At 46.5% G+C, this 21,602-nt stretch overlaps 1 protein-coding gene across 5 annotated transcripts in view; it reads left to right on the plus strand.

The window, feature by feature from the left end:
- LOC144721184 (uncharacterized) overlaps positions 1–21,602 on the plus strand; it is a 44,891-nt gene that overhangs the window by 15,567 nt on the left and 7,722 nt on the right. For all 5 annotated transcript variants that reach the window (XM_078598578.1, XM_078598579.1, XM_078598577.1 and 2 more), the window contains exons 4-13: positions 113–145; positions 1,662–1,751; positions 4,358–4,441; positions 10,390–10,506; positions 11,500–11,607; positions 12,132–12,293; positions 17,408–17,506; positions 18,349–18,525; positions 19,808–19,915; positions 20,863–21,024. In XM_078598578.1, the coding sequence (XP_078454704.1) occupies positions 113–145; positions 1,662–1,751; positions 4,358–4,441; positions 10,390–10,506; positions 11,500–11,607; positions 12,132–12,293; positions 17,408–17,506; positions 18,349–18,525; positions 19,808–19,915; positions 20,863–21,024 (1,140 nt within the window). The remainder of the gene's footprint in view (positions 1–112; positions 146–1,661; positions 1,752–4,357; positions 4,442–10,389; positions 10,507–11,499; positions 11,608–12,131; positions 12,294–17,407; positions 17,507–18,348; positions 18,526–19,807; positions 19,916–20,862; positions 21,025–21,602) is intronic.

A 21,602-nucleotide genomic window follows, 5' to 3' on the forward strand; every position in this document is an offset into this window, starting at 1 on the left:
CTCTTTAAAAAAGAGTCTCGGTGAGGCTTTTCTGGGTTAACAAGCGTAGAAATAATAATGATCACTGTTGCCGTGACTAAATTGCCATTGTGATAAATATTTGTTTCCACAGAACGATTCTTCACTCAAAACACTCCACCGAAAAGTAAGAACCTCTCAAGCAACTTTGAAACAATTCATTCACAGCCACGCAGAGCATCCCTAATGACCGGTCCGAGGGGAGGTGACGGGGGAGATTGTCCCCTAAGTTATTGATATTCATCAAATAATGTACATTGCATATTTTTAAATTGATGTAGGGCCCTCTAAAAAAACGCTTAAAATCTCGTGACCCTCGCCCTTTGGGTGTTCTAATTTCTGCTTCTATCCTCACTGGACATCACCCTTCGTGCGCGTTACATACACTGCTCTTTGGACTTGGTGTCCTTGGGTTGAGACCAACTGTTAGACAAGGTGCTGTTAGCGAGCGCCTCTGAAGGCTGACGCGAAGGTAAGACCAAGACCTGCACATAGCGGTGGTGCTGCTGGGTGTGAGTGGAGACTGGAGAGTGCATCGTGAGTGGGGATTGTCAGGTGAGTCACGTACGGTCAGTACTGCGATTGGATAGTTAATGTTCGATGATAATTGGATGTCAGGTGAATTGTGTATATCTGGTGAGTGTCTGATAAGAGGTGTCAGGTGAATGGTGAGTGGCTAATGTCTGGTGAGATTGTCAGGTGAGAAGTGAGTGTGGTGCATGATAAGTGGTGTCTGGAGGGTGTCTGGTGAGTGTCAGGTAAGTATTGTCTGATGAATATGTATTGTCATGGGAGTTTCTGATGTGATGAGATGTGAGTGTCAGGTGAGTGTGTTATGTAAATGTTAGGGGAGTGGTGAGTGACTGGTGAATTGTGTCAGGTGAGTGTCCAGTGAGTGGCGGGTGTGCGGTGCATGGTGGCTGGTGAATAGAGAGTATCTGGCAAGATTTTTGGTGAGTAGTGTGTGTCTGGTCGGAGATGACGTGACAGACCCATGCCACCATGCTGTGTTTTAGCTGCCCGGCACTCTGATCATTGAGTTCACTGTCGCTCCTATACCCCCCGTTGTCGCTAAAAAGAGATGCATCCAAATGCCCAGTAGCCTTCGAGTGTACCTAGCCTAGCACACTGCCCAGTAGCGTCCTTCACGAGCCTCTTTCACGGAGGCCGATATTGGCACCGCTGGTATCAGTCATCTGCAAGTCCACTCATCTTCAAATCCTCCCGTACCACATTAGTCAAACTCTTCTCTAGCACGTGCCGTGGAGTGGCTGCGCATGCGGGCTACGTGGCCAAGCCAACTCATACTTACCTACCGGAGGAGGCTAATGAGGTGCATTCAGAAGAAGACAGGAGAGATGTATTCAGAATATATAGGGAATACGTGGAGATAAAAACAAGAGATAGAATAAATATATATTCATAATAGGATATGAGCGTTGTATTCAGAAAAGGTAGAAGAGAATGTAAATGTTTAGGAAAAGAGAGGCGGCGGATGTCTGATGCAGAGTTCTGTAAATAAAACCACAGGACGAGACTGAATGGACGCATTGCGTAGTGAATTGGCCAGAGTGTGTGAAGTGGTTCATGTTTATGCATGGGTCGCAATGCATGTCTTGGGTGTGTTGCACTGTACAATACAGATTTACCATCGGGAGTTTTTGGGAAGAATATAATGCCAAGAGGTGACATGAATAATCACTCTGACTCTTCTCATCATGCTTTAAACACAGGTGAGACACTACAGGTTCGTTTCGCTTAACGAGCGTTATTTACATGAGAATTCGCTAAAACGATCAATTTTAATTTAGACCAACTTGTTCGCAAAACGAGCAAAATGTTTGTTTAGCGAGCGGAGATGACGGGGCACACGGCGGCTCGCAGCTGTTTGTTTGCCAGTTGTGCTGTAATGGGTGGGTGGGGGGCGGTGGCGCTAATTAATTACAGACGCTGAGGACAGAGACCTGCAAGCACTGTGGTTCGTCATGTGTGGTAAGTGTTATATATTGTATTACTTTATTTGTTCAAGAGTGGAAACTTTTGGAGTTGAAACGTAGTTCAGTTTGTAACATGGGAGTGAATGGGAAAACGATTATCGTTTTACGAGTGTTCACTTGCCGAGCAATCTTCTAGGAACTTATCTCATTCATTAAGCAAGACACGCCTGTATAATGTTTAGGCCGAATTCTTAGCCACGGCTTGGCTCTGCCTCGGCCTCTAACACTCAGGCCTAGCTCAGGCTTGAGCCGCTCAGCTACTTCCAAAGTCACATGAGCGGCTCGGCGCAGACTCGGCTCATGGAAATCCCGAGCATGGCTGGGCCCATGCTCACTTGAGCCAGATTCGAACCTGAGCTGAGTTGTGACTAAGAATACAGGCCTCAATGTAATCGTGACTGCTTTCAGTAAAATTGCATTCGTACTCAAATCAGAATCGACCAGTGCTCATCTCCATTGACAACTGGCAGCAAATGGTGGAAATTCCACATTCCTAGGTGACGACCTATATTAGTACATTTACTGTCAGCTTTCCACATGTTAGCTACTTTATAAACTGAGCAAGCAATGGGCTCCAGAATTTGCATGACCTTTGCATTGTGAGTGGAGCACTCCCCCAGCAGGGTCAGCTGCGCTCACCAGAATGTTGAAACCAGGTAGGGCGGGGACCTGGCCCAGTGGTAGTGCATATAACGCTAATTTTCAGAGGTTCTAACTTCTATGTAAACAATACAAAATATATTTTAACTATTTTTTTATTCTTCTAGGTTCGGTCCACTGAGCTATGTAGCTCTATTCTTTGGGTCTTTCGGTAAAGTCACGTAGATAGGTTGAAATAAAATAACAAAATAACAAAAAACTACGACGTTTCAATCATAACACAAGCGGTCATCATCAGGAAAAGGGGGGTTAGCTTCTAAAGACGACTGCTTATAAAGGTTTGAAATGGGCATAGGCCAAATGTCAGCAGCCAATGCCAATGCAAGTAGTGGGCAGCGACCGTGACGGTGGTGGGTTTTCCACCAATCAAAGGGCTGCCAGGCAAAAATGAGCATCCTTCACGGCGAATGCGCCAAGGTGGCTATGTCAATGTCAGACATTAGCATGTTAATGCAAGATTGTGAAGTAGCAGCCTCGAGGATGGCGCGCAAAGTAGCTGTGTTAGTGAGAAATTGTATCTATTAATGTAAAAAATCATAGAGCCGAAAATAACAACTAACATCGGAAATTGGTAGGCTGGGAACATCACAGCCAGTTATGACTTAAACTGGTTAATAACGTCCTTCCAATGATTGCTGAGTTTGTACCCATCTTCTCGGTTGAAATTGTGTCTGTGTCTATATATATGGATGGCTTCATGAACGAATCTTTATTGATAGCCAGTGGGTTTGAATAGTACCTTCCTCTTCAAAAAATCTATTTCGTGTGAGTCCACTGCATTGAAACAATGATCAGCCATGGCCGAAGTATTGGTCCTACCGTGTTTCAGATCTGCCTTATGTTTACGAACACGGTCCGAGACATGTCGCTTAGTTTCCCCAATGTAACTACTGCTGCAGACACAGCTTAGTTTTTAAACGCCGGGGTATTGCATGTCAGGGATCACATCCTTCACAGACGAGATCAGATGACGAATTTTATGTACTGTGTTAAATCAAACCTGGATCTTGTGTTTGTTCATGATTTTGGAAATCCATTTGGTGACCCCTGATATTTATGGCAAAACCTGACTCTCACCACCATCCATCCCAAAATAATTCCCTCATCAAAACTCTACACCATAGAGCTAGATGTATTTCTGACCATCATCACCTAGTCAGTGAACTGGAGCGCGTACACCAAGCTCTTAAGATGAATGGATATTCAGACTACACAATCCGTAAAGCTATCACCCAAACCAGTGGGAAATAATCATCTGAGGACCCAATCAAAACCATCACCTATCTACGTGACTTTACCGAAAGACCCAAAGAATATTAATTCCTGCAGTCACGAAAGCTTTAAGTCAAGATCTATGTAGCTCTTTTTCAGAAGTGGCCTGTCCACAAGTGATAGCTCAACGAAGTGGCTTATCACGTGGAAATTTATAGCAGCCAAATAACAACACACCATCATGGTAATAACCAGGTCGCCCTGGTTATTACCATGGTGTGTATTAACCAAAAACTACTACGTTTTGTCTGCTTCACATTGGACGTTAAATATTCCCTGTCGTCATTCGAAATTAGTGGGCCATTGTGTGCTAGCGTCGTGATCAAAATGTGCCACATCCCATTGTATTCATGTTCAACGGGGGCTTTTGTTTTTACGTTCAGTGATGCTGTGTGTTTGATTTTCTGCAGATTTAGAGCTGTCTGTGGAAGAGAGAATACATCAACTAACAGTGGAAATGGAAGCTATAACATTCAAGCTGTCTAACATTCAAGGTAAGTGCAATGGAATTTGAGAAGTTCTCACTGCAGTGACAATTTAACTGAAGGGGAGAATGGGTCTTGACTGGATATGCATTGCTCTCTGTAGCATGTGTAGTGACATAGAACGGTCACTACTGTGTTGGCCCGTACGAGGGCTGGGGGCCCCAAGGGGGTGCCTGGGGGGTCACGTGCTGGAGGGATCCGGACCTTCCCAGAGGTGGGGGAAGTGAGGCGTGTCCTGGGAAGGGAGGCGTGGCCTGGAGAGAGCCAGCCACGCCTGGGCGGAGCCGGCCACGCCAAAGGAGATATAAGCGTGGTGTGAACGGAGAGCAAGGCGGTTGTACTGTACTCCGAAGAGAAGACATCATCGGTCGTCAAGTCCCGAGTCGGCGTCCTGGGCCAGGCAGGCCGTTGCCTGCCTGGTCCAGTCTGTGTCGTGTTCCAGAGTGTTAGTGAGTTGAGGAAGGTGGTCACCACCTCATGTACAGTGTTATATTACTTACCGTTAATAAATAGTGTTGCCTCCAAGCTGCGTGTGTGTGCACCTAATTCGAATCCATTACATTTGGCGTCAGAAGTTGTGGAAATATAAATATTGCTAGGTGTTATCCTAGGGAAGTAAAATGGGCACACGAAAAACAAAGACAAAACTCATCTGGACGCCTTCGTACGACGGGGATGGTGTGACGACCATCCTTCGGACAGCCCCGGGGATGGCAGCCCCGGTGACAGAGAAAGAGAGAGATGGCGCTGCACGCGGAGCGGCGGGACTGGCATCGCACCGCTGCTTCGCCGCCATCGGGAACGGAGCGATGGAGCCGCGGGGAGAGGACACCGTCGTCTCTGCGGGGGCTGGCGGGGGGAGGCCCAGGCATGCGGGCCACGCGGTGGGGCCGCCAACTCGAGGGCTGGTCGGGGCGCGGTTCCCGCCAAAACGCTGCTCCCGCCAACTCGAGGGCTGGTCGGGGCGCGGTTCCTGCCAAAACGCCGCTCCCGCCAACTCGAGGGCTGGTCGGGGCGCGGTTCCCGCCAACTCGAGGACTGGTCGGGGCGCGGTTCCCGCCAAAACGCCGCTCCTGCTGCCGAAATGCCGCTCCCGCCGACATCAACGCCTGCAGAGGGGGAGTTCCAGCCTTCTGCTCGAGCGCGAGAGGTGGATGGGTTCGCAAGAGCAGGCCGTGTTCACCATGAAAGATTCTTCGGGCCGTTCCAGTGCTCCACCTTGCCGCCCTCCACTATTCACAGTTTGCCAGGCGAGTCGTGACATGACAAGCACCCGGCCTCAAGAAAAATAATAATAACTTCACCCATCTTGCGTGTGCCGGGTTGCGATCGCGGGTGTTTTTTTTTTACTCGCTGGTTTGCGGAGCGTGTTCGTCCGGTTGTGTGCGTGATAAATTGGCGCGGCTTCCATGCGGGTGTCTGCTTATTACAAGTGTTGCTGTTAATTACGGCGTCGAGATCGGTATCTTCTGGGTGTAGTTAATGATTAATTCGTGGTTGGGTGTCCCGAGCTCTGTTGATATCCTGTAGGTTGCCGTGTTAATGACTCGTGTTGTTACATCGTTTTGTTGCGAAATCGCCATTGTTATTGTGTATACTGTATGGAGTTTCGCTCGTGATTGTCACGTGTAACTGTAAGAAACTTTGATCGTCATTGTTGCCAAGGTACAGACCGTATGGAGCTTTGCTTGGAATTTTTAACAGTGTACGGACTGTTGGGTACTTGCTTGTGATTATTTACTATGTACGGATTGTCTGGAGTATTGATTGTGTGTGTTGCCATGTGGGGACTGGATGGAGCATTGCGCCAAATGATTGACTGTACGAATTTCATATACTGCATATACTGTATTAATCAATTCGGCGATTTTTGACGTTTGTGTCTAGTTTTTTTTTTGCTCTCAAAATTCGAATGCCCTGAGTCCCATGGTTAATGTTGAAGGGGATTTTGAAATGACAGGTTCGGTTTGGTTCAAACTCACTGGTTGGTTCCTGTCCGTTGTTGCACAGATGATGTCTTTTGTGCGGGAATGCTCCTTGTGTTCTACATGGATCGGGGGTGCGTTTCCGTTAATTGCCGTCAAATTGCGTTGCTCTCTCCACTCGGTTGGTACAGCTGCATGCTGCAATGCGAGTCTCGGAGATGATGTGTACGGATACGGGATGTGAGGTGTATTGTTGTGACCATTGAATATTCGGGATCGTCACAAATTGTGCGTACCTGTTCGGCATTGGATCAGTTCTGTGGGGGATCATAATTCAAATTGTATGTGTTGTGATGGTGTTAAATTGCGATGGTGACATGCTGCCAGGGATTTGGAATTGTGCTGCTGGCTGTCACCTATCTTGGGGCGCAGGTCCTGACCAGGATGGCCCAGTGAGTGTTGCGTGTCTAACATGAACGTTGTGGTCCCGTCATGCTATGGCTGACGGCTTGACCTGACAGCCAGGAGATTGAAACACTCCGTGGTATGTCTAGCCTAGTGGGCTGTGCGCTCACAGGGCTCGGAGAGTGTGGTCCCGTCATGCAATGGCTGACGGCTTGACCTGACAGCCCGGAGATTGAAACACTCCGTGGTATGTCTAGCCTAGTGGGCTGTGCGCTCACAGGGCTCGGAGAGTGTGGTCCCGTCATGCAATGGCTGACGGCTTGACCTGACAGCCCGGAGATTGAGACACTCCGTGGCTTGTCTAGCCTAGTGGGCTGTGCGCTCACATGGCTCGGGGAGTGTGGTCCCGTCATGCTATGGCTGACAGCTTGACCTGACGGCTCGGAGGTTGAGACCCTCCGAGGCGCGTTGAAACAGTGGGCTGGAGATTCGTAAGGTTCAGGTGGAGTTGTCCTGTTACGTTGAGACTGTATCCCTGAGTTGTTAGGGTGCATGTTGTGCAGTGAGTGAACGATGGGTCGTCTCAGCTTGGTCGGTACAGCTATATGCTGCGATGCGAGTCTTGGAGAGAGACTGGGTCGTCTCAGCTCGGTCGGTACAGCTATATGCTGCGATGCGAGTCTTGGAGAGAGACTGGGTTAAAATCCCCCCGATATGGCCGACGTGTGCTACTGGTTGTGACGCCGCGTCGGAAAGGCGGGGGGGGTGCTAACGGGTGACTGTCATTCCATGCATGATTCTAACGGGGGGGGGGGGGGGGGCTGTGCTGGAGCGTAAGTGGGTTAGCCGGTTTTCATGTATATTTGTTGTTAATTCCCCGTTTTCTATGCGGTTCCCTTTTACCCTCGTCGATTCTGTATATATTACGTGATTGTATTTCTTATCGGTCGCCGGTCATTTATTGATGTTGCTGGTTCGGAGGCACACCTTTTCGATGTTTCACAGTTGTGTTACAGCCGGGGACGGCTATGTGTTTATACAGGGGGGGTGATGTAGTGACATAGAATGGTCACTACTGTGTTGGCCCGTACGAGGGCTGGGGGCCCCAAGGGGGTGCCTGGGGGGTCACGTGCTGGAGGGATCCGGACCTTCCCAGAGGTGGGGGAAGTGAGGCGTGTCCTGGGAAGGGAGGCGTGGCCTGGAGAGAGCCAGCCACGCCTGGGCGGAGCCGGCCACGCCAAAGGAGATATAAGCGTGGTGTGAACGGAGAGCAAGGCGGTTGTACTGTACTCCGAAGAGAAGACATCATCGGTCGTCAAGTCCCGAGTCGTCGTCCTGGGCCAGGCAGGCCGTTGCCTGCCTGGTCCAGTCTGTGTCGTGTTCCAGAGTGTTAGTGAGTTGAGGAAGGTGGTCACCACCTCATGTACAGTGTTATATTACTTACCGTTAATAAATAGTGTTGCCTCCAAGCTGCGTGTGTGTGCACCTAATTCGAACCCATTACACATGTATTCGTTAATAATCATGCAGAGGTGCCTTCATAAAATAAATGAAGGCTGAGGGTTTCGTTAAAAAATTTAACTTGGTTGGGAAAGATGACTGAGCAAAGTTTATGGGAATAGAATGAGTGGCATTCACATGTTCATTATGAGCACAGTATCCCACGTCAGCCACACGACGAGTACACAAATTCATGGTTTCTGTGCTAAAAGTCTGATTTGTAATTCTAATGTTTTGTGTGCTGTGTAATGCCTATGATCCCTTGTCTGAAATCCTGATGGAATTCTTGGAATCATATTCTTGGGTCGTTCGGTAAAGTTACATAGATAGGTTCAAAGAAAATAACAAATAACCAAAAACTACGACGTTTCGATCGCAACACAAGCGTTCATCATCAGGAAGAGGGGGTTAGCTTCTAAAGGTAAACTGTTTATAAAGGTTTGAAATAGGCATAGACCAAATGTCAGCAGCCAATATTAATGTAAGTGGTGCGCAATGACCGCGACGGTGCTGGGTTTTCCCACTAATCAAAGAGCTGCCCAGTAAAAATTTGCATGATAATGTAGGATCGTTGAGCAGCCTCCACGGCGGGCGCCCTGAGGTGGCTATGTTAATGTGAGAGATTAGCATGTTAATGGAAGATTGCAAACCAAAAACCTCGAGCACGGTGAGCGATGTGGCTGTGTTAGGGTGAAATGTTTTACCTGTTAATGTACAGTCAGAGATCCGAAAATAACAACTAACATTGGAAGGTGGTAGGATGGGAACAGCACAGCCAGTTATGACTTAAAATGGTTGATAACGTCCTTCCAATGGTTTATCAGTTTATACCTATCTTCTCGATTGAAATTGTGTTTGTGTCTATATATATGGATGGCTTCATGAACGAATCTTTTTTTTATCCATTAACATACTAATCTCTCACATTAACAGAGCCACCTCAGGGCGCCCGCCGTGGAGGTCGCTCAATGATCCTACATTATCGTGTAAATTTTTACTGGGCAGCCCTTTGGTGGGAAAACCCACCACCGTTTATTGTCCCTGCCCACCACTTACATCAACATTGGCTGCTGACATTTGGGCTACGCCGATTTCAAACCTTTAAAAACAGTTTACCTTTAGAAGCTAACCCCCTCTTCCTGATGATGAATGCTAGTGTTGCGATCGAAACGTGGTAGTTTTTTGTTATTTTCTTTGAACCTATCTATGTGACTTTACCAAAAGACCCAAGAATATGAATTCCTGCAGTCACGAAAGCTTTAAGTCAAGATTTAATTCTTGGAATCACCATTCGTAACCTTTTTAGATTTGGTTGTTATTATTATATATATGGGGAACGGGTGAGTAGCAACTTCGAGATCTGAATTGCGGCTGCTGCTGCGCCTTCATAAAATAAAATGAAAAATTGGAAGTGGTTCACAACATGCTCGACGGTTTGTACAGGATCTCTGCAGTCGTATTGCAGGCTTCCTTTGATGTTCCACTCATGAAGGTCGTGACCAGATCTGGCGTGATGATGGTTTCGTGCGGATTCGATCGAGTCATGTGCTCCATTGACTTCAGGGAAGGGCAGCACTGAGTAGTCCGGTGGTGGGATCCAGTTTCCAGATATTGTTTTCGGGACGTCTCTTAGCTCAACGTTGTCTCCAATGTTCTTTGTGTCGAATCAAAATTTTATGGTGAGGGATTCAGCCGCTTGTTAGAATGGCTTGCGCTATGGGAGTCGAGTTCGTGGTATGTGTCTGACATCTGCTTGCACAGTTGTATTAATCGTAACCTATTTAGATGCAAATATAGTAAAATCACCATTGAAGGAATGAGGATGGGGGAGGTCTATGGCTGATGGAGATGATTCAGTTGTATACATTTCAAAGATGGGAAACTTTGGCAATTCCATATTGATATTTGCATTTCCAATGATACGATTAACGTAAATATTAATTATGTATTTAATGTTACGATCGCCAATTAAACATATCGTTACAATTGCTTATCACGTTTTTCTGGGAATAGTTGGGAAATGCTACAGAATCCGTGCAAATTGCAGGATTTTCATCATTGTTTTCACGTGTTATTGTTTCATATATATTCCTTTACATCTGTGTGCATGTTTATATAAATTAACAGAGCTCAAAGGAGAGGCCGGTTTGCCAGGTCTTGCAGGGCCCCAGGGAGAGCCTGGGAGACCTGGGCCACCGGGCAGCCCTGGGCCAATGGCCGAGAGAGGCAGCAAGGGGGAAACAGGTACGTCCCACATGCGCAGGGGCGTGTGAGCAGTGCAGAGGTCAAAGAGCTGTTTATTCTCAAGATGCAGTACAGCATTACAGTCTATAAACCAGGGTACAGCACATTTAGGCGATTGGCAGGCTGCGTGTGGTGGGGCTTACCTCACCGAGACTAAAATTGCATAAAGAGAATGATAACCACTTTCTAAATTTGGAGTCACTAATCGATGGTGAAAATGGTTACATAGATGGAGGAGCGTGGGCGGTGCTTGTTTGGCATTACACGGGGACAGCGTTCTGCTCCGGGGCTGGGTGCCCGTGCGGGACCCGCTACGCAACCCGAACTACGTTTTAGCGGGGTCCATATTTTCTCAACAATTTGCCTAGTGAGCAATGTGTACTGATTGAAACTTCATTTTGAAGTATCTGATGAGCATTACAAAGTGCAAGCAATGCGAATTTCTTGGTTCTTTCGGTAAAGTCACGTAGAAGGGAAATAATAAAATAATACAAATTTAACTATTAAATTCTCACGACGTTTCGATTGCAACACAAGCAATCATCATCAGGTGTGAAAACCACAGCAAGAAAAGAGCTGGAAAGGAATTCCATCTCCGCACGAAAGCACGTCAGTTGTGTTAATGGGGGAGATTATGGAGAGAGAGATTAGGGAGAGAGATTAGATTCCGTCGCCTTATAAGAGTATCGCCCCCGCATATGCGCACAACTGCAGTGTTAATGAAAGATTAGCACTATGTTGATGGGAGAGATTATGCAGAGAGATTAGCAGGTTAATGTCATGTCTATGTGTAACACAAGCTGTGGCGCTGTGAGAGGCAAGCGCGTGCAGACAAGAGAACCACCGCAACGGTGGTCGTGCCAGTGAGACACCTACGTTACTTTACCGAAAGAACCAAATAGTATGGATTCCTGCAGTCACGAAAGCTTCAAATTAATATAATAAGCATGTAAAACAATACATGTTAACTTAAGACTGATGCCGTCTCTGAAGGTGAAAAAGGCAGTGTGGGAGTACCAGGCCTTCCAGGCACAAAAGGAGAGAAGGGTTCCCTTGGAGATCCTACACTGCGCGGTTTGCCTGGACCGAAGGGCGATGCAGGTACCAACATCGTGGCCAATGCCCACTGCCGTCACCATGCTTTGTTACAGACATTTAGTTTGCTTTGTGGTGTTTTCTATAAGAATCTGGATTACACCTCAACTAACTTGTTTTTCATAATCTGCGTTTCTGCCATAGGTAATCCATGGCACCTTTTGCACTGATGATCCTGACACCAAAAGCGCTCTATGGGAATTGCTGATTATGTATGTAGTACTGTATCTGTAGGTTTTCACAGCCAATATTACAATTAATAATTTAACAAGCTGGGTGAGGTGACATGGCTATTCTGACTTTATAGTTTCTAACTGGATGTTTGACGCAGTTTAAAAAAAGTATCTAATTGCAAAATATGGTTGTGAGAATTGTTCTTCAACTTACCAGTGAGCGAGTTTGGCTATATTGGGGGTGGAGAATTACACACCAAAAATTTGGCTAGATCATTACGTAGCCTAACCTAAATTATGTCTTCTTGAAGTGTAATAAAGTTTTATTTAAACAGTGTTATCCATTCCACTCTTAAGGAACAAATGGACAGCGCGGTGAAAAGGGCGAACGGGGTTCCATGGGTTCTCCAGGGGTCAAAGGTGACACAGGGGAACGTGGATTAAGCGGGGCCCCAGGTGTGCAGGGGAGCAAAGGGGAAGCTGGCGCCCCAGGAGCAGCAGGACCCCGTGGAGCTCCTGGTAAGAGCTGGGAGTGTTGCAGGGACAATGGGCCCTGGCCTGGAGGGTTCGTTTTCATGCCTTTGTGGAATTCCAATGCAGGCCGCGCCTACGGAGTGAGACGAGCGATCAGGGTTCATCAGACTCTTACATACATAATGTGTGAGGTTTGCCCCACCCTTCAATGAGGCACGGAATTGTAGCACCAAGCCACAGATAGTGGTGTGTCAGTGTGCTAGTAGGGGAGTAATGATTGCTCTGTAATCCCAAATGAGTAATTTGTGGCAATTTTTTTGAAATTGTCAAGTTGATGATGCAGACATTGATGATGAAGATGATGAAATACTGCAGATGGCTCTGGTGAACATTTCATCATCTGCTTCATCCTCACCATAAGCAGCAGAAGCATGATCAGCAACAGCAGCATCAACAGCAACATCATCTCTCCAGTGTTTCCGTTTGTTCGAAGTGGAGAGACCAAGTACTACGAAAGCACTTGCAAATGGCAACATCACCCCTCGCACTTTCCTGTTTTTCGCCAGCCAGCCCAGGCCTCCCAAGCATACTGGGGCTGGCTCCTTATTATTGCTGGGGATGTCAAATTGAATCCAGGCCCGTTTTCCCCTTGTGGCGGCTGCAGAAAGAACGTCAATGCAAATTATATCCAATGTAACGATTGTAAAGCTTGGTACCACAAACGCTGCACTACTTTAGCCCACATCCCCAGTTCAAATTCCAGCTGGTTCTGCAAATATTGTACATCATCCACTCCAACAACTCCACCTTGCACAATCACACTAGCACCACCACCTCATCCATCGCAACCACCGTTTCAACCACAACAAAACGTCCACAACAAAAACGACCTAAAAATCCCTCAACTAAACATCAACGGCATCAACAACATATCACTTGAGCTCAGCATCTTTCTACAACAAAACTCCATTAATATAGCCGCCATCCAAGAAACAAAATTAAAATCCACTTATCGACCGCCCAACTTAAAAAATGTCACTTTCCTCCGTCGAGACCGACCAATAGCTGGTGGCGGTTTAGCTTTTCTCATCCATAACAGCATTCAATTTGAAGAAGATAAAATCTCAATGCTTTCTTCTGATATCACCACAGAAGTCTTAAGCGTCTGTATCAAATCCCATCTAGGCCCACTCACGATAATCAACGTCTACATCCCACCGACCAGTTCTTGCCCTCGCAACTATCGGTTCAATATAAATCAACTTTTACCAAACAACGACTCAATTGTTATTGGAGATTTCAACACCCACAACAAACTTTGGCACTCTTCCCTTTCAGGTGCACGTGGCAACCTCATTGCCGATATCTTGAACGGCTCTCGCTATGGGATACTCAATGAAAATATGCAAACCAGAGTTCCGTCATCTGGCCCTTCATCCTCACCAGATATCTCAATAGTATCAGGAAACCTCCTCTCATCAATCGACTGGCAAGTCTTTACTGCCCTTGGATCCGACCACCTACCAATTGTGTTGACCCTCAATGCCGCCAAGCCTTCACAAACTCCTAAAAACTGCTTGTATTACAACTTTTAAAAAGCCAATTGACCACTTTTTACTTCAGAATCAGAAGCATTATTCGCCGACAACATCAACCATATCCACACATCCACACATAACTCTGAAAAGATTTTCAGAAACATCATCGCAACTACCACCAAGCACACCATCCCGGCGGGTTGCTACAAGCAACACCTTCCCTGCCTCCCTAAAGAAGCCTCAACGCTAATAAACCTACGAAATACTCTGAGGACTAAAAATCCTACATCACCACAAATACCCGCCTTCAATATTGAAATCACAAAGCTAATCAATCAAGCCAAAACAGAATGCTGGCACGAGTTTGTTGAATCTTTTGACCATCGGCAAAACTCATCAAAACTTTGGAAGACCATCAAAGCCTTAGACGGACACTCCAAACTGCCACCCAATTGTGCAATACATTTTAACAACAAATCCGTCATAAACAACAATAACATCGCCAACCACTTTAACAAACTTTTCTCATCAGTCGTCCCACACTCTTTTAATAAATCCGCCAGTCAAAAAATCCATCAAATCAAGGAACTACCTCTAAACGCCCCCCCCCCCCCCCCAATTTAGCCTTGAAGAGGTGAAACTAGCTATCAAAAAAGCCAAAAAATATTCCGCAATTGGCCCGGATGGCATAGCTATGCCCCATCTCAAACACCTCGGCCCCCTTGGCATGAACTTTCTCGCCTCCACCATTAACGCCTCACTACAGTGCAACCTCATTCCGGCCATCTGGAAATCATCGACAATCATCCCACTTCCAAAACTCAGCAAAGACCTAAACCAAACAAAGTCCTACAGGCTGATGTCCCTACTTTGCCCATCAATCAAGATTTTAGAGGCCCTCATCCTTCCAATCATCACCACCAACTTACCTCCATCATCTCGCCCTGCACGCTCAACAACAACAGCTCTTCTCAACCTAACCACCCAAATTTCAAATGATTTCAATGAGAAAAAGCCCCCATCTCGCACTATCGTCGCCTCCTTACAAAGGCTTTCGACACCATTAACCACCTCACACTCATCACCATCATACAGGGTTCTACACTACCATCAGGCCTTGTTTGCTGGCTTACAAATTACCACCAATCACACACTCTCTTTCGTGATATGCAATCCTCCTCACGAAACATTCATGTAGGAGTACCCAAAGGTTCTATAATATCCCCAGCACTGTTCAACGCCTACCTCCACAATCTACCAACTCCTCCAAAAGGAGTACAAGTAGTCAGCTATGCCGACGACATCACAGTTTACACTTCTAATCAAAATATACCCAAAATGGAAAACTCCATCAACTCCTATCTAAAACGGCTCAGAACTTTCCTAGCCAATAGATCGCTTCAACTCTCAACATCTAAATCAACAATCACCATTTTCAAACCTGATCCTCATCAAGCCAACTTACATCCCAACGTCATAATAAACAACCAACGCCTCCCATTAGCAAAAACCCCAAAAATTATTGGTGTAACCTTTGACACCATGTTTAGCTTCGCTCAACACAGCAGAAACGTCCATGCAAAAGTTAACAAACGAAACAACATATTACGAGCTTTAGCCGGCACATCTTGGGGTCAACAAAAGGAGACTTTGCTCCTAACCTACAAAGCCATTTGACGTCCCATCATCAATTATGCCAGTCCCATTTGGTGCCCAATACTCTCCTCTACAGGTTACCAAAAGCTCCAAACCTCCCAAAACCAAGCACTTCGCCGAGCTACAGGATGCCACCTCATGGCGCCCATTAACCATCTCCACCAGGAAACCAAAGTTCTTCAGATTCAAGAACACTGCAAGCTTCTCACCGATCAATATCTGGCGTCATGCCACTCGACAACGCATCCTTGCACAAAGCTACTCAAAGCCCCTGCACCTGCTAGGAAAATTAAATCCACCTTGCTTTCCTTCAGCTCTGCCAACATGCAATCTACTTTAAACGCTCTTCCACCAAATAGCACCACCAAATAAATTTGAAACCACTTGCACACCGCTGCCACCATGCACTGCCAGAACGCCTACAAGCCCAATGTCGTGCTAGGGGGTTGGCCCCCACCCATAGCAGACGACGAAAAATCCTTGACCCGAGCAACTCGCACAAAACTGGCTCAACTCCGTTCAGGTTACTGCTCCATGCTAGCCGATTACCAGAATCTAATCGACCCAAACGTCCCAAACTGCTGCTCTTTGTGCCAAGCAACGCCAGAAGACGTCTCCCATTTCCTCAGTTGCCCAAAACGCGGGCCAAAAATGTAATCGATTGATCTCTGGCTAAACCCTTCCAAAGTGGCGACAAAACGCCACCTATAAATAGAAAGTGCGAGGAAAACAACAACAGCAACATCGTTATCATGATGCACATCAATACAGCAAAAATATATGTTTAGTAGTTTGTATGCTGTATGTTTAGTATACAGCATACAGACTATCACTGTGGTGCTATGCTTATGCTTTGTAAGCTTTGCTGAACATTTCCATCTTGAGTCTCTTTTGTCCATAACAACAAACAGCATCCAAATATCTCAACCCATTTTGGCCACTGGAAGGTTTTCAAAACACTTGCAAATGTGCATAAGATGCAAATTGATGTCTTTATCCAAAATCTATGTTATTTTAAAATTCACACTCTTTATGCTTGTTGTTTGCGATATTTTAAATTTGGCTCCAAGAGAAAAACATCTCTCGGAAGTCATTTCAGCCATTTTTCAAGGCTGGGGCCATTTATTCACCCTCCCAGCTCCTAACTTGTTTCGTTTGCTTGCTAGGCACAGCTCCACAGGCATTGTCGTAAGAAATGTGCATTCAAGATTTAGTCTACTGGAGGGGTGAAGATGGGAAATCAAAGTTCAAGCTGAAAGAGTTTGAAGAGGCACATAGGCACCTCCGATTAGCACATTTGGGTACGTACGGAGCTAAAGAAGTTCAACATACATAGGCCCAAACCAAAGTTTGCCAAGTAATTAACTGAGACATCATGAATGGCCAAATAATCCTGAAATTGAGTGAATCATGTAAGCTGTGCATCTATACCTTGCAGAATACAAAACATCCAAACCACAGGGAAGAAAGGGTAGAGACTAAGATGGAGAAAATGGCATCTGCAGATGAGCCACTGAATGTCAAAACTGTCCCAGAGTCTGCTTGTGTGGAACCAAAGCTGCTGAAATGATGCACTCCCGGAAGTCTGCGTGGCCAATGTGATGTATAAAAATATATATACATATGGTATATATTTAAATATATATACATATGGTATACATATATATTTTTGTGTATATATTTGTATATATTTTTTTAAATATATATATACATATGGTATATATTTTTTATTGTGTATATATATTTGTTATTGTTTGGAGAAGCAACTTTGTGAAACAGTCGAATTGTCTGCGTATTTATTTTGTTATATATTCTCCACAGCAATGCTCACGATTATTTTTTATTTTAAAAAGGACCACTGAAAATCGTGTTCTATACATCATTGATTCCGGCTGGAAAAAGAGCCTAGATTAAATTCAATTCAAAACAGAATTGTTGATCGTGGTGATGACAATTGTTTTGCAGGGAGTGTGGGATTACCTGGCCATCCGGGGCTCAAAGGAGAGGGGGGTCCATCGGGGGTGAGCGGACTGCGGGGGGAGCCCGGACCAAAGGGAGACACTGGTACCGTGCGGCCTCGGGCCCTTTGCAATAAAGTGGAACATCTCTTAACGACCACCGCTGTTAGCGACTAATTGATCAACGACAGGCCTCCATAGAGCCCAATGTGTTCGCTTACCGACCATTCCCCTGTTAATGACAGACTGTTGTAGGTATCGTAAATACTAATTAATGCATTTATTAACCATGTTTCTTTTAATATTACGTGTTTTATGCTGTTAGTATCTTTATATGTTAAAATCCATTATTAAAATATAATAAACTACTTTTTGGTTGAAAAGGGTAACTTTCGATGCTATCAGACGAATTAAGCCTTTAACATGTATTTCCTATTCTCGCTTAACAACCAAATCACTCAACGACTGTAAATTCACGGCTTTTGGCCTCACACTAAATTCACAAATTTATCATTCTCTCAACGCATGACCTTTGCTTAATACTCTCTAAAATGCTGACTCTTTTGCACTCCACTCTGGTCTCAGATCAGACTGCCTTGCACCTCCATGAGCCATCAGCCATGCTGGCACGATGGGCACCAGGCTATCCACTTTGTCACGGACCAAGCCCAACAGGCTGACCAAATTACCGTTGTAAAACCCTCCATTATCCGACATATTCAAACAAATTAAATTACCACGTGGCATACGAGCGTTTAACACGCCAATTACGATTGCTTTAGCTCCCCAGTAAGTTTTAAAACGAATATCACAACCAGATTTAGCGATTAGATGTGACGTTTCGAATCTTCAGGGAAATCCAGAAAGCCAATACAATCTACGGTGTACATGTTACTGTTCGCGATGTTACACAACCTATGTACCAGCAGTTGCTTTACATATCTTCAGGTGTGAAAGGACATCCCGGAGAAAAGGGTGTCCAGGGTGGAGTTGGTCTCTCTGGCCTCAAAGGACACGCAGGGGAACGCGGAGAGAATGGCACTCCAGGTGCCAAGGGGGACAAAGGGGATGCTGTTGTGGGGCAGGCTGGACCTGCCGGCCCACGTGGACCCCCTGGACTACTTGGTAAGAGAGCTAATCAAATGCACTGAAGGCGATGCTTGTGATTGCAAAGTACGTGCGCATCTGACACCTGCTGTGTGCCCTCTGAGAGCAATGTCGGGGGTTAAGAGATGCCATTGTAATGCATCGTTGATGCGTATCACCCAAAATTGGTCTGATCTCATGGTTTTGGGAGCGTTGATATCGAGGAGAACGAGTTGTGCAAGAATATCCTGAGATAATTCGGACACGTGGCCAGAATGGCAGAAGACTATGTTGGAAAGAAAGTTGAGACCAAGTCAGTTGAGGGTGGTGACCGGAGAAAGCATGAGAAGTTGTCAGCGAAGAGAAGGTGATGGATCGAAGACTGGAGAGGGAGAGGACTCAGAAAGCTAATTCTACCTAGTGGGACAAACGCTCGGAATAAGATGTTCAGGCAAGAGGGCTTTCTGCCTATATGTTCAACTGACTTAGGCGATACACAGAACAACTATGTGTATAGCCAACATGCCTTCAACACTCCACATGGCCTCAAAGTACACCCTGCATGGCGCAATCACCGTGTTGACGCCACCACCGCTTAGTGGCGTATGACGGTTGTTATTATATATGTGGAGAGCGGTAGTGTAGTGGTTAATGTTGTGTATTATGAACATGGAGACCCAGGTTCGATTCCAGATAAACGGCCAATACCAGTGACAATTATCTGAAGAAGTCCTGGGCCTCCTCTGGGTCGACTCAACCTCAAACATGTACAGTTCTTGGTGCTGTGTGTAAACATAGCCACTAGAGAGACAAAGGTGGCCCATCGTGGTGCGGCCAACCCACCCCCTCGTGTGCTGCACCAGCTTTCATAGGTACTCGCTAACAGCACTTGCCCCAAAAATCTCTTAAGGCCATACAGGGGATCTATGTATGTTTTTGTATACACTATTTATAGCGTTGGCTATAAACTTTGCTGCACCGTACATCCTGGCTGTACATGGGTACGGCAAGGATGTATGATGCCGCCACTCGGCCAGTTAGTTCCCTTGAGCTTGCCCTCGATGGATCCGCATTGCCTGCTGGGATTGGCGATGCTTAGCATCTGCATCACAATTCGATGCTAAGCTGTCAAGTCCTTCTGATAACTCTACTTGCAATTGTATCTGACATGTATCCTTGTCTGTTTACATTCTAGTGCAATGGATGCCCTGAATATATTTGTTCGGACTAATTTGGGATGATGTCTCAAGTAAATGTATTGAATACTTTACTGAGCATTTATAATCATTCTGACTTACTCAGACTGATGTCGTCTCTGCAGGTGAAAAGGGCATGATGGGAGTGCCAGGTATTCCAGCCACAAAAGGAGAGAAGGGTTCCATTGGAGATCCTGGACTACGTGGTTTGCCTGGACCGAAGGGCGATGCAGGTACCAACATCGTGGCCAATGCTCACTGCTGTCACTATGCCTCGCTACAGACATTTAGTTTTCTTTGCAGTGTTGTCTGTAATAGCCCGGGGTACACCTTAACTCCCTTGTGATGCATAATCTGCGTTGGGCAATGCATGGCATCTTTCGCGCTGATTATTAAGTGTGGAGTGACATTGGGGATGTCACTGTGTGGTGCCGGCCCTGGAGGGCCATGGCGTGCGATGTACTTACATCGCGGACAGCATCGTGTGTGTTGCTGAGTGAGGCCGTCTCTAGCAGAGCACGGCGTGTGATGCACTGTCATCGAGTACACCCCGTAGGTGGGTGTTGTACCAGCCCTAGCGGGGCTTGGTGAGCACTGGGATAGCGAGGGCACTGCACGCATAGCGTGCAGTGCGGGCTCCCACGAGGGGGAGTGGGTGAGTGTCAGCCCAGGGACAGGGTTGCCCCGGGACATGGCACTCTGGTTGACCCCGTAGGCACGTGATCCGGAGTGTCTATAGGGAGCCCCCAGGTGGGGGGGGGGGCTAGGGGTGATCACATGTACGGGGAGAGAGGGATCGAGAGAGAGCTGGAACGCTTTCGAAGGTGGGCGGGGCCGAGGGCAGAGCCGGCCCCGACCCGGGAGGATATAAATTGGGTCCCTGGGAGGGACTGGAGTCGCTTCGTTTTGCAAGCTGGAAGCTCCACGTTCTACATCTGAAGAGGCACCAACACGTGGCCCAGGACCTGAGTGTGGGTCCGGTCCGTCGTAGCCATAACTCATGTATGGTAGTGTAGTTAGCTGGGTGGTCACCACCCTAGGCTGTATATGGTAAAGGGGCAGCTACCCCTTTTATATATACGTGTTGTGTAATAAATTTGTTGCCTCTGAAGAACGTCTACGGCTCACTCCAAGTGTAATAATGTTTTATCTAAACAGTTTTATCCATTCCACTCTTTAGGAACAAATGGACAGCGTGGTGCAAAAGGCGAACAGGGTTCCATGGGTTCTCCAGGGGTCAAAGGTGACACGGGGGCACGTGGATTAAGCGGGGCCCCAGGTGTGCAGGGGAGCAAAGGGGAAGCTGGCGCCCCAGGTGCTGCAGGACCCCGTGGAGATCCTGGTAAGAGCTGGGAGTGTTGCAGAGACAATGGGCCCTGGCATGGAGAGTTCGTTTTCATGCTTTTGTGGAATTCCAATGCAGGCCGCACCTACGGAGTGAAACGAGCAATCAGACCTGACTCGGATGTGCACACACACATGCACATATCGATGTGGGTGAGATTTGCTCTGCCTTCCTCTGAGGCGCAGAATTGTAGCGTTAAGCCATAGACAGCTTAATCATCATTAGCCATGACCAATCACACTGGCGTCTTTATAAATGACAGTCACGGTTCGAATTTGTTAATTTAAAAAATTACTTTGCAAATTGTTCAGTTGGAATTACAATGTAGTGACCATTACCCCTGACTGGCCGATTAGTCTCCACGTGCAGACCAGTTGCTGAGTCACCTTGTGTCACGCAGAGACAGCTGCCACTGAGAGTGCCCTTCAGATATTTTAGATGTGATGTAAGTCACTTGTCATGTTTAAAGTGCTCTAAAATACCCAAAGATACAGGAGCTATATTGAAAGCAAATCAGTATGATCGTTGTTTTACAATAGTGACTGTCATGAGGAGCCAGTACAGCAATGGTTGGA

Source organism: Lampetra planeri, chromosome 11, assembly GCF_965212315.1.
Source record: "Lampetra planeri chromosome 11, kcLamPlan1.2.h2, whole genome shotgun sequence".
In the NCBI taxonomy this organism is placed as follows: Eukaryota; Metazoa; Chordata; class Hyperoartia; order Petromyzontiformes; family Petromyzontidae; genus Lampetra; species Lampetra planeri.